This window comes from Sarcophilus harrisii, chromosome 3 (assembly GCF_902635505.1).
Source record: "Sarcophilus harrisii chromosome 3, mSarHar1.11, whole genome shotgun sequence".
NCBI lineage: Eukaryota > Metazoa > Chordata > Mammalia > Dasyuromorphia > Dasyuridae > Sarcophilus > Sarcophilus harrisii.
Window position 1 is genome coordinate 37677820 of NC_045428.1, and position 13397 is coordinate 37691216.

General features: G+C 37.2%; 1 protein-coding gene across 4 annotated transcripts in view; it reads right to left on the reverse strand.

Annotated features, from left to right (window-relative positions):
* The window catches only part of PEX5L (peroxisomal biogenesis factor 5 like), a 262094-nt gene extending 248725 nt beyond the window's left edge, over positions 1-13369 (reverse strand). For 3 of the 4 annotated variants that reach the window (XM_031957717.1, XM_031957715.1, XM_031957712.1), the window contains exon 1: positions 12980-13369. In XM_031957717.1, coding sequence (XP_031813577.1) covers positions 12980-13000 — 21 coding nt within the window. In that variant the 5' untranslated portion in view covers positions 13001-13369. The remainder of the gene's footprint in view (positions 1-12979) is intronic. The other variant, XM_031957714.1, reaches the window with a different exon arrangement.
* Between the last annotated feature and the right edge of the window lie 28 nt (positions 13370-13397).

Genomic DNA, 13397 nt, shown 5'->3' on the forward strand with positions numbered 1-13397 from the left:
GTTTCTCTGTCTTCCTATATTTCTATCAATGTACACATATTTGTATCATATAAGTGTGTATATATGTACATATATATATATGCCCTATATAAAAATAACTGATCTTGAACAAGTCATTTGAGTTCTTTGAACTCTAATTCCTGCCTACAGAAAAGCTTTAGGAGAGATGAGAGACCCTTGAGGAGAGGAACTGTTTGGTTTTGGGTTTTGTAGACCATTAGTTAGTATAATTTCTGGCCTCTGGTAGGTGCTTAATAAATGCTCATTGAACTGAATCAAATTGAATGAGGAAGTTGGTTTACATTATTTCAAAGGTACTTTCCATCTGTGATGTTTTGTGATCCTAAAACAGAATTACTATTGAAATATTGGTTGAACATTCTATAAAAGCAAATTGCTTAGAAATTCTGGGGAAGTAGAAGCCAGAAGATCCTAGAATAACCCTGGAAACCCAAATAGTTGTGGTAGAACTTAAGTGCCAATGAGAGCAATATCAAAATGACACAGGAAATTCAGGAAATTAAAAAAAAACTCAAATCACCTCAAAAAAAATCAAACATTCTTTCTAAGGGGATAGTCACAACAAGGAATAGAACCATCATTTTGCTGACACAGGAACTATTTTTTGGGCAAGAAAATTCCTTCCACAAATGCAAGTTGGTGCCTCCTCTGCAGTAGTCTGCCTAGAGGATTAAGAAGTTGTGACCTGCCTAAGGTGTGACCACCCTTCAATAAAAATAGGCCTTGGCTCTCAGTCCAGCTTTCTAACTCCTATGCTATGCTATGCTATCTCTCAATTCTTTTTTAACTTGCATTAATGGAAGCAGGGTGTCATCAAATCAAGATGGGTGATACTCTGAAGCAGAGTACAGGATATTTGGACTTCAAATTTTAGGAGGGAAATTTGACCAGGGGGATTAATTGTGAGAGGTGATGTGTATAGTGGAGGGAGAGCTCTGCAATCAGAGCCATGAAGACCCAAGGCACTTTGCCAGCTCTTAGGTGAGTTACTTAAGTTCTCCTCCTTCTTTATAGAAAATAAGGAGGTTGGGCTTGATGGTCTCTGATGACACTGCAGTCTTCAATCGATTGTCTTTGGTTCAGAGAATAACTTGATCCACAAAGGTGGAGAAAGGAGAGGGGAGGAGAGGCAGCAGAAGCTGGGGCTCTTCAAGGACCATATTAGGGACTTAACTCTATGTTGAATTGAAGGTTAAGCTTGAGAAGCAACACTGTATGAGATGCAGTTTGCTTCCTTCAATCCTGTTCTATTCTGAAGGACAATCACACAAAAGAGGAGACAAATTAGTTTTCCATTGTTTCAAACTAGGCTTGATGGATAGAAGTAACACAAAAGCAGATTTTAATGCAGCATCAAGAATTTTCCCATTAAACCAGCCTCATATCTTAGGTCTTTCACTCACTAGAATCCCTGGAAGTAGTAAAGCCAGGGCTGGCTGGCTATCTGTCAGGAATCACAGAGAAGGAATCTCTGACCTGAGAGTAATGATGGCCAAGATAACCTTTGGGAATCCTTTGAACTCTGGGGCAATGCAATGCATATGTTGAAAACTCATGAGAGTAACAGAGGGAAATGAGTTTCAGAGATGATGGCAGATCTTTGGAAAAATCCATTCACCTAAACTGAAAGATCAACCTTCAGAACTCATTAGCCACAACCTACTGATATAGCTTAATTATAGTGGAGTAGCATATAAAGCCTAACATCTTGGGTCACAATATGAGAGGATCAATCATTATAAGAAACAAGAAAAAAAAATTCCACTCAATAAAATAAAACTTTCTCTGAGGGAATTTTTGTAGGAAACTTTTTTTTTTTTTGGGGGGAGGTTTACCTTATTATGTATGTTATATATGTATTATATATACAACATATATGTTATAATAAATATATGTTTTAGGTTTATCTTATGTTAGTCCTAATATTCTGTATCAGTGGAGGTTTCCTAGAGAAAGTGGTGCAGTCTCTTATACCATCTGAGCTGAAAAAAAGAGAATCTATTTTTTTCTGGAATCTACTTATTCATCACCACAAACTCCATGTTTCTATGACCAGGTTCCTAACTTTTCCCTCATATAATACTCCACCTCCTGCTCCATGTGTTTTCATTGGCTGTCCTCCATGCCAGGAATTTTTTCTCTTCACTTCTGCCTCCTGGCTTCTGTAGCTTCCTCTATATCTCATATTTTCTGTGAAATATCTTTCCTGTTACTCCTTCATTTTTATTTAGATTTAGCTTCATTTAGATTAGCTTCATTTTCTCCTGGGAATATAACATATATTTTATACATACAAACATATATATGGACATCTATATGTATGTGCATATATATGCTGCTTGGACATAGTTGTTTGCTTATTGCCTCCCCCATTAGACTGTGAACTACTTGAGGATAGGGACTGTTTTTGCCTTTATGTTCCGGAATTTAACATGGTATATAGAACATAGTAGATGCTGAATAAAATGCTCGTTGTTTTGACTTGACTTACATTTTATATTATAGTATTGAATAAAGAAAAGAAAAATAGAATATTCTTCAATTACACCTTTTTTCCCTTTTGTTAATTCTAGAATAGTGGAAAGAAAATTGAATTTGTAGTCTGAGGTTCTGAAACCTAGATCTGAGAGTTATTATTTATTTGACCAGTGACAGTCATTTAATTCAATGTGCCTCAGTTTCTTCATCTGTCAAATGAGGAAGTTCTTCCAGCTCTAGATCAATTTTCTGGTATTTGTGTGGAACTAAATATTTAATCTCCCTGGGCCTCAATTATCTCATATGTAAATTTAGAGAGTTGGATTAGATCTTCTTTGAGGTCCCTTTCAACTCCCTTCCATGATCTGTTTTCTTTTTCAAACCCAGTCAAATTTTACTTTCATAATAAACTAAGTCAACCATTGGGAGTAGCAAAGATAAAGTGGTTTAATGGGCCATAGCTTAACTTTGAGATCAGGGAGGGATATCTCTTTAGGTAGATTTCTGACATCTGAGATAGTACCACACTCTCAGCACCCTCTGTGATTCATAGCCCACCATCTGGTGCCCTTTTTGAAAAAAAAAAACCCAAGTTGCTCTTCCCATTTTTCCTTGCAGGGTTTTTTCCATAAGCCTTTCTGAACTGGAGGAAATCCTTTAGGGATCTCTCCCCTCTCTGTGCATCTGCATTGAAAATTCCCACACCTGGCTCAAGTTCTTTGCACTTCTGAACTGCTGGCAGGGTTGGAGAAGATTTCCCTTGCATGGGATGGCACAGTAATCGGTCTCTTTCTATGGAAACAAGCTCATTATGATCATTTTTCCCTTTGTGAATTTCCTCATCAGTTATTCTCAGAAGTGGGGAGGTAGGGGGCTAATGGAGAAGGAGACAAGGAAGGAGAGATAAAAGTAAAGAGAAACCATTCCTGATCCCCCAATTTCTAATGCACCCCTTCCTAAATCAGCATGTATACTTATGCATATATTCATGTGTTTATGTTATCTCTCATAAAAAGTAAGGATCTTGAGGTCAAGGATTTTGAACAGCACTTGGAACACAGTAAATGTTTAATAATGCTTATTTATTAATTGATTAATTTATTAGAAAGCACTGCCAGGTCCTTATTATGATGTCCATGAAATTGAATGAAAATATTTTGATCATTACTATAAATAGTTTCCTTTGTGAATCTAAATATTCATGTGAATTCATGCATTTAAGCAAATTATTCTGAGAAGGGGTCCCTAAGTTTTGCCAAATTGCCAAAGGCATCTATGACATAAAAAGGGTAAGAACTTCTGTTTTAAGACCCCTCTCTCTGTGTTGATACAGAAAGAACTGAGCAAAACTTGAATAATTTATGCAACACTATGTGATGGGAAAAAACAAGAACTTTGGAAGACTTTAGATTATTGATTAATTCAATGACAAACCTTGTGTTCAGAAGACTGAAGATGAAACATACCACTCACCTTCTGCCAATGAGTTGGTGAATTGCAAATGCAGAGACAGATTTTTGGGTATGACCAATTTGGGAATTTGTTCTACTGAATGTTAAAATGAGGGGTTTATTTTTTTTTGTTAGTTTTCTCTGGGGTATGATAGATGGTGGCAGAAGGAATAGATTATAAATATATCTAAAATACATATTAAAAATATTAAGCCCTGCTTCAGTATCAGAGGGGCCTGATTCAACTTCTTGTTCTGTTATTTATTAGTTCCACCTTTTGCAAATTAGTTATCCTACCTGATCCTCAGTTTCCTCCCCTGTAAAATGAGGAAGTTAGTCTAATTGATCTCTTGGGATTCCTTCTAACTCTCAGAATACTAATCCTATGACTTCTCACTTTGTTCTTCTTGCTAAAGGCTATAGGATTGATAGCTTGGCCTAATGGAATTTCAATAGGGTTGGAAGATATATTTTTCCACTTTTCAGAACTAATTGTTAACATTATAAAGAGAGGTTTATAATGCAGACTGGCACTTAAAATGCATTTTGAATAGGATGAAATAAAATCACCCTGTACTGGCAGTCAGCCTTTTAAAAGTTGACTCATTGGATTTCAACAGTTTTTTCGGTTTTCATTCTTCATAAAAATGCATATGTGTGTCTCTGTAGAATCATGAAGGCATCCCCTGCTCTAAAAAGGCAAGAGAAAATGCAAGCCCCCAGTTAATTGGTATTTAGCCATCAGAAGGCAATGGCCTCAAGTCCATTATATATGAAGCTCATATCAAGAGGGTGTTAAACTTGGAGAAGAGAAGGGCAGGGTGCAGTAAGGGCTATAATCAAATATTTGAAAAGCTGTTCCATGGAAGAAGGATTAGACTAATTCTATTCAGGTACTGAAGGTAGAAATATAAGCCCTGAGTTTCCATTCTGCATGGGAACAGACTTGGAGAATAAAAATAATTCATTTCAATTAAAACTGTCCAAAAATGGAAGGGACTGCTTTAAGATGTAAAAGATGCCCTTTTATCAAAGGCTGTATGTTTTCTTAATGGTGATGCTGTAAAGGGGATTTGTTTTGGGGGATTTGACTTAGACAGGATTAGGGCTTCTTAAGCTGGAAATGCAAACTCGTTATATTTTTAATACCTTGATAACTTTGCATTATAGTCAGCTACTTTATATTCCTATATATTTCATTTTATGAATTTTCTGAGAAGGGATCCATAGGATTCACCAGAAGGCCAAAGGGATCCATGACTAAGAAAAAGTTAAGAGCCCTTAGATTACATAGCAACTGATGTTCTGTTACACTCTGAGATTCTGGAATTTGTCTCTAGCACCCGTGAGAGTTTGTGGAGAAAGGAAGTTCTAAATTTATATTACTCTTAACTTCTGATCCATTCTTAAATCAAAAGTGATCTTAAGCACCACTATGATTAACATGCTCATTTTTCAAAGGAGGAAACTGAGATCCAGAGAGCTCAAGTGATTTACAACATCGACACAATAAGTAGCAGATCTGGTATATAAACAGGAGTCCTTTGAGGCCGAGGTTAGTGCTTTTTTCATTGTGCAATACTGAGATAGTCATTTGAAAAGAGGGAAATTCTTTACAAATTCTGAGGTATAAAAGTATAAGGAATGTTTCATAAAATTCTATTCATTTTAATTTTTCTTCTTGATTAGAACTGAAATTGTTCTCATTTGTAGGTGCTCTAGACTGTCCACAATCTTGATGTTTCATCCTATGTTCTTTGGGATTAACTGCTCCTGTATATCCAGTTTTTCTGACTAAAATTCCTTTTCATGCTTGTTTTTCTTCTTTGTTCCCTTTTCTAGCATTGAATAGACAAAACATTCCAAAGATTCAATTTAACTCTTTACATGTTCTTGCAATAGAGAGACATGTCAGTAGTCATGAGTGTGGATCAAAGACTAGTTGTACCTTCTTGCTGAGTTGTGTAAAGAGCCAAAAAGACCATGTGTCTAAGCATTTTGTAAACTGTAAGCCATGAAATAAATGTGGTCTGCAAACTATCAGAAATATGAATAATAGATGCATGCATGCATATATATATACTTATAATTTTTTATATATCTAGAAATATTCAATAAATATCAAAATTACAATCTTTTTTTTCCTGAGGCAATTGGGGTTAAGTGACTTACCCAGGGTCACACAGCTGGGAAGTGTTAAGTGTCTGAGGTCACATTTGAACTCCGGTCTTCCTGACTTCAGGGCTGGTGCTCTAAGTACTATGCCACCTTGTTGCACCCAAATTATACTCAAACAATGGGATTGCAGGAGAATATTCTGGCTAATCAAATATTGTGATTAATAGACCAAATATACCATACCAATGTACCAAAAGATTAATGATTTAAAAAAAAACACTTTTATACCAGACCTATGATTTTGCTGCTTTAGGAAGTGTCCTCTAGAGAAACAGACCAATCATTTCTCTTTGACTTACAGTCTTTAAGAATTGTATGGAGCTGAGAGGCAGAGAGACAGCGCTGAGAGAGTAAGGGATTTATTCAATTTCATATAACTAGTACATGTTAGAGGCAGATTTTAAAGCCAGGTCTTTCTGATTCAGAAGCTCAGTATGCCATGTTATTTTTCCCTCAAGGAATTAGGAGATTCAAATACCCCCTGAACATTGAAATGATACAGAACATAATTTAGTATTTCATGGATGATTCAGGAGGCAACTGAGCATTTTGTAGTGCCTTCTCTTCACCGTTATAAGCATTGTAATTTTTCTTATAGTACACAAATGTTATTTAATAGTTCCCAGACTCTTAAAGATGGAAAAGATCTTAGAATTCATCAAGTCCAACTCATATTTAGCCAAAGATTCTTCTCTATATCCCCAAGAATTTACTTGTAGTCTGTTTTAAGACATGTTTTGGGGAAGTTATTATCTATTCAGACAGTCCACTCTACTTTTGTATGGCTTTGATTTTTAGGAAGTTTTTCCATTTGTTGATCTGAAATTTGCCTACCTGTTTATAATTCCTGGTCCTACTTCTACTCCATTGACCTATGAAAAAATGTCCTTTTCCTCTTCTTTATAACAGTCTTTAAAATACTTGGAAAGCAGTTTCCCCTCTAATTTGTCTGGACCAAACATAATGAATTTCTTTAACTGTTCTTCATTTGATATAATACCAACTCCCCTCACTGTCCTAATGGCCTGCTTGTGACAAGCCCCAGCTTGTTAAGATTTTCAACTAGAGATAATTGAATGCATTTAGTTCTTTTTTTACGATAACCAAGGCTAGTCTTGTGTGTTGTTAGAGTCGGCCTCATGATTTTATAGGAGGAAAGGACAGAAATGGGCGCCTGATCAAAAACAATCCTGTCACCTCTCAATTCACCATTGTAATTTCAGCCTACTACATCTTGATATCCTTCATTCTAAAATCACTTATGGAAATGAAAATGGTTCTACATTAGTTATAAATCATTTTGGACCAGATCTGTAATTTGATTGGTATTGAGAACTTACTGGTGAGGAAACTTAAACCTACCAATGCATATTATTAGAATATTCTAGAGATATTCAATAAATATCAAAATTACACTCTTTTTTTTTCAATTTGTAGTTTTAAAGAATTAACAAAAAATACCAAGAAATTAAGCAAGCTTGCACAGGATCACAAGGCAGATTCATAACTCAACCCCAGATCCTTCTTGCTCCAAGGCTGATTCACTAGCCACATTGTCCTGCTGTACTTATTTATCAATCTTAGAGTAAAATAATTGGACACAAAGTAGTTATGGGGCGTCAAAGAGAGAAATCATTAAATCGAGTAGGGGGAAAGATACAAGTAGGGTTTAAAACAAATTACTTATTATTTATTAGGAAGAGACAAACCAACAACAATAATGACAACAAACTCCAGTACCACAATTAACAAGGGGAGCTAACTGGAGCAGTGGATAGAGTACTGGTCCTGAAATCAGGAGAAGCTGATTGCAAATTTGATCTCAGATCTCAGATACTTACAGATACAGACTGAGTAAGTCACATAATCATATTTGCCTCAGTTTCTTTATCTGTTAAATAAAGTAGACAGTGAAATGGCAAACCATTTCAGTATCTCTGCCAAGAAACCCCAAATAGTATCCCAGGGAGTGACTCCACTGAAATGATTCAACAACAACAACAACAACAACAACAGCAACAACAGCAACAACAACAAAGCACAACTGACTGACTTTCACATGACTTGAAAAAAACCCTGAATTATGTGTCAAATTCCCCTGGTTGCTGTTCCAATTCTCAGAAAATCTGTAAATATGAGATCTTGCATCTTTAGTTTCAATTAAAATCTACCGTGAACTGGAATTTAGAGAGTACAAATAATAATAGAGAAAAAAGAATGACAAAGAGATAGAAGAGAAGGCAGAATGTCAGAGAAAAAACTTTGCCTATTCATAATTTTGTCTCTTGCTGGGTCAGATTATGATAATACCGTGCTAGGATGATTTTGAAGAAAACAATATACAGGCCCTCCTGTGGACTGCATGCCTTTATTTCAACAAAATTTGCTCCTGGTTCGTGACAGTTGTTTACTTCCCTTTGCTGAAAATTATTTAGTATTTAACATGTATATATCTTGTATTTACTTGTGTCTGTTCATTTAATATCCACCCACCTTCAGCAGAATGAAAACTCCACAAGGTCAAAAAAATGTTTTGTTTTTGTCTTTACACCATACAAAGCACAAAGTCAGGCACATAGCAGGAGCTTAATATATGCTCCTTGGCTTGAATTGCTTTGAATTGAATTCACTAATAATCTCCAGAGGAGGTAGACTGATGTCTATAGTTTAAATTTAAAGAAGGTTCTCTTCTTCCTGTATTGGGTGCCCAGGATTTCCCCAATACTGTATGTTTCTGTTAAGGCTATAATTAAAATGCTGAGAAACCAAGAAAGAACAGCCAAATGGTTGTCTGTGTATCTCTCTGTGTTATACAAAATTTTGAAAATAGGCTCCCAGGCAGAAACAAGAAACGTTGTGAGCAGCATGGTTTCTTCAGTCTTCAGTAAGGATGTATCTAGCTAATTTTGTAAACTACTTTTCTTTTTGAAGATCTCAACAGAAAAATAAACAGGAAGTCTCTCATGAAGACATACAAATGAAACCCAAGTGAAATGGCCAGTCAGAGTTGTTTATATGTTAATTTTGGAGTATTGTATTTAATTCAAGATTTCAAGGCTGTGGGGAACTTTGGGTTTACCTGGAGTTAAAGAGATTTGCCCATGGTTATAAACAAAATATGTCTCAGAGCCAAGACTTGAACTTATGTGTTCCTGATTTAAAAACCACCTCTCTGTCTTCCATCACATACTGGGAAAACACAGTGGGTTTTGAGTTAGGGGTGACATGGATTCAAATCCTTGCTTTGCTAATTTCTATATTGCTCCTTCACCCTAAAAAGGGTACCATTCTTTACCTTAAAAAGGAGCTTTTATCCAGATGATTTTTAAAATTTCTTCTAACAAAATCTATGTCTCTCAACTATTCAAGGTATTTCAAATTATTTCTCCATTGACAGCAAGAGTAGCAGATGCTTCCTAAGCCTCTTTGTCTTTGAGAAGCCCAAGAACTGAATTTTGAATTTTCAAATGAAAACAAACAGCTCTAATGACAAAAGAATTGGTAACTTTTGTCACCAGAAGTATCAACCAAACTTCAATTAGTATAACCATTTCCTCATAGTGGTTTCTTTTCTTGTTCGTCAACTAAAAGAAAAATCCTGATCTTACCTCCTTACTCAGACAATTATGTTGGTCTCTATATTAGCTCAGAAACAGAGTTTTTCAAAGGAAGTAATTGGAGGTACAACTCTAGGGCTTTCATTAGCAGTTATAGCTCACTTATGTCTATAGACACTGGTATTGACAGGAATGGCTATTATATGAAAGTGCCATTTATTAGGAATGGAAAATTTTCCTCAAAACTAGTACTAATAGTCAGTTTAACACAATGTCCATGGGGTCAAAGTGTAAAAAAATATAAAACTTACCCTAAAGAAGAAACCTTTGGCTAAATTACTGTGTAGATAAAATTCCCGCTGAGGCTAATTAGTGAAGGCAGTGGGATTATGATGTACACAGTGACTGTAGGGTTAGGCCCCCAAGGTGAGTCTGATTTATGGCACTTTGGATTGTAGGTTAACCTCTCTCTGTTTGTCAAAGTTACCCTAGTATGGCTTTATGAAGCCTTTATGATAAATTACTAATAGAAAAAGGTTATAAAAATATTCAAAGTTGATGAGTTAGGTACTGTAGTTAATTATCTGGACTAAGTCTATCTGTGTGAATTCATGGCTCTTCTATACTTGCCAAACTGGTAAATCCTCAAATATGAACACTGTAGGAAGCTATGTTTCTTATTACAATAGTCCTTAATACTCGATGAACTCTGTTTTGTGCCTACGTACTTATAGAAATATTTTCTCCCAAATCTGGGGAGAATTTCCTGAGTTTTTTGGAAAATATCAGTATCATTGATTCATCTGAGATCCTAAATGAAAATATTAGCCACACAATGCAGTTTTCCAATGACTAGTAACATTTTCTGTTCCATTCCTTTGGGGAGCAACTGGCCAAGCATTGCAAGTATTTCAAGTCTGCCTCTTATTTGGCAGAAATGTTTATTAATTTCCCCATCCCAAGATCACTTTAGCAGATAGGATTCAAATTTTTAATCAAAACATTTGGCTCTATTTTGGCTGTTCCCCCCCCTTCTGTCCACCATCCCATCCTACAATTAAAGATAGGTGCACTCAAGAAGAAAATGTGGTCTCTGAAAAAGGAAAGCTTTTAACTGAGTTCAGAACAATAACAGTAGAGACTTTGCCTGTAGCCTAAAGATTTGTCTTTCAGAGAAAATCATAGGATGTTAAAAAAATACTACATTCAGTTAATTAACAAATATATTATGGATCAAGTCAGCATGTTATATTTAGGGGGTGAGAGCTGTCCCAATGTGAGGTCACATAATTAAATAATTCATAAGCATGATTCTTGAAGATCTGGAAATGCTAAATGTACTGTCAGTGGTCAACAAACATTTATGGGGGTGGACTGGGAGGGCAATGAAAAAGGGTTTTATGTTCTAGATTTGGGACTACCATATTGATCATAGTCTTTATTTAGTAACATTTTCAAGTTAAGCTTGGCAGCAAAGAGATTTGTGATTCTTTCTTTGCAGCAAAACATCCTATTTGCTGTTTTAGCACTGCACAAGCAAAAACCATTAAGTTTTGTGCAGATCCTGAGTTTTAGGCTGAGGCTATCTGTCCTTGCAAAGTGAAGCAGAAAATGAGGGCAAACATCTGGGAGATTAGGGTCTTCATAAAATCCTTTGCCTAATAATGGTCAGAAAATGGAGGAAGAAGTAGGTATGTTTTGGCCTGAACCATCCTCAATTTCTACTTCATGTTACAGGTATAGACCCAAGCTTGTATGTGTGTTGTTCTAACAATCAAATACAGCTAATGTAATCTTTCTCTGATAAAGTTAAGAAAACTCAGTTTTTGAAAAATTTCTCCGAAGTACCCGATTTTGATTTTGTATGGCTCTGTGCAATCTTTTAGAAAGTCTACTCTATTTAACCAAGTCCACCTGTTTTTTTTCCTTTTTAATGAGTTTTCTTGGAAACAAAACACTCATCACAGATTTTGTAATGACATTTAAATTCGAGGGGGGAAAAGTATAACATATAGTATTCTTGAAGAATATATTGTTTCCAATTCTTTATTATGAATGCCTACACCAAGTAATCTACATCCTATAAATAACGTGCAAACAAACTACCATAGGTGGACTGAGAAGGCAGCTCCTAAAATTGATTTCTACCTTTCTTGACTTGTGTATTTTCATTCCTCCTCCTAACAAATGTAATACATTTCATTAATAATTACCAAAACAGAATGAGGTCATTAATATAGAAAATGCTTTTGAAATTCTTCTGCTGATTCAGGTTTCTCTCTAAACTTATTAGCAAGACCTAAGACTGGGCTTGCCATCTAAGTGAAGATATAGTCCAAAATAACTTCTCCCGAAATAGTACAGCAATTGTAAACAGACCCGATCTCTTTACTCATCTGCAGTCCTTCAAATTGAAAGGACCAACAGCCTCAATTTTCTCTCCCAGGCAATATACCTGTGTAGAGGCACTGCAACGAAGAAAAAGTCTGTGGCCATTTGAGAAATGGAAAGCCCGGAGAACTCAGCCTCAGCTCATATTTCAGGAACTGTTTTAGTGTTTCCTTGTCTTAAATATATACCTGTATTTTTAAAGGGGAGGGGAACTTGCAAAGGAGAATGGAAGTCAAGGTGAAAGTAATCTTGTCCAAAATACCGAGAGCGTTTGCATCATGGAGAGGTGGAGATCAAGGACGACACAAAGAAGCTCTTTCCCCTGAAAATGTTCAAGTCACTTGGACATGTGTTGGAGATTCAGGCTCCAAAGTCATTATGTGCCCACTGGGCACAAGAACGTCCCAAGATCTGAAGGGGGATGGGGATAGGAAAAATAGAACAACCCACTTTTAAAACAACATTAAAAATAATAGCACAGCAAGTTATCCCAAATGCCACGAACCCTTTGCAGACGTGCAAAGACCATGCCTTGCCTTGCCTTGCCTATTATTGTTTGCCCTTCAGCTGACATACATGCGGAGACGCCTCCATCAGATTGCAACAGTCGTGGAAACCGAAAACATTGACATTACAGATATTTGCCCTGTTTGGATTCTCTTCGGAGCCCGTTTGAATAGGCGGGCAGAATGCAAAGTTCACTAGCTTAAAGTTCCCAGAAATTCTCCCCCCTCTGCCCCAGTAAAAGACCCGTCTAGTTTCCTCTGTAGCCCCTGCACTCTCTTGTCGTGAACACATCTGACCCATTCTTTCACTTGTTGAGTTTGCCCTGGAACTTGCTGGCTCAATCATCTGTCCCTGAAATCAGCCCCAAAACATCTTTGAGCCCAGGTTGGATCTTACCTGCATGTGTCCCTGGTACATTCTGCTTGGGCTTCTTCGGGCCCCCTGAGGCGGGCCGGTTGCGTTCTCCCGTGTGGGCTGGCACACTGGGAGCAGCTTGGGGGGGACGCTGGGGGTCTGGGGCGGCTCAGCTCGGGTGCCCTCCCGCCTGCCTGCTTGCGTGCTCCTCAGCTCAGCTCAGCCTAGCTCAGCTCAGCTCAGCTCAGGTCTCTCGCCTCGGCTCGCCTCGGCTCCGCTCGGCTCGGGCTGCACCTTCGCAGTGCTGCAGGAGGCGAGGAGCTGTCCCCCAGCCCAGTGCTGAAGGCGAAGGCAGGAGGCAGCCTAGTCCCCGCCAGGGAGAGGGAACAGCCCAGCGAGAAGGAAGCAAAGGAGGAGCGGGAGGAGAGGGAGGAGGAGGAGGAATCTGAGAAGGAGGAGG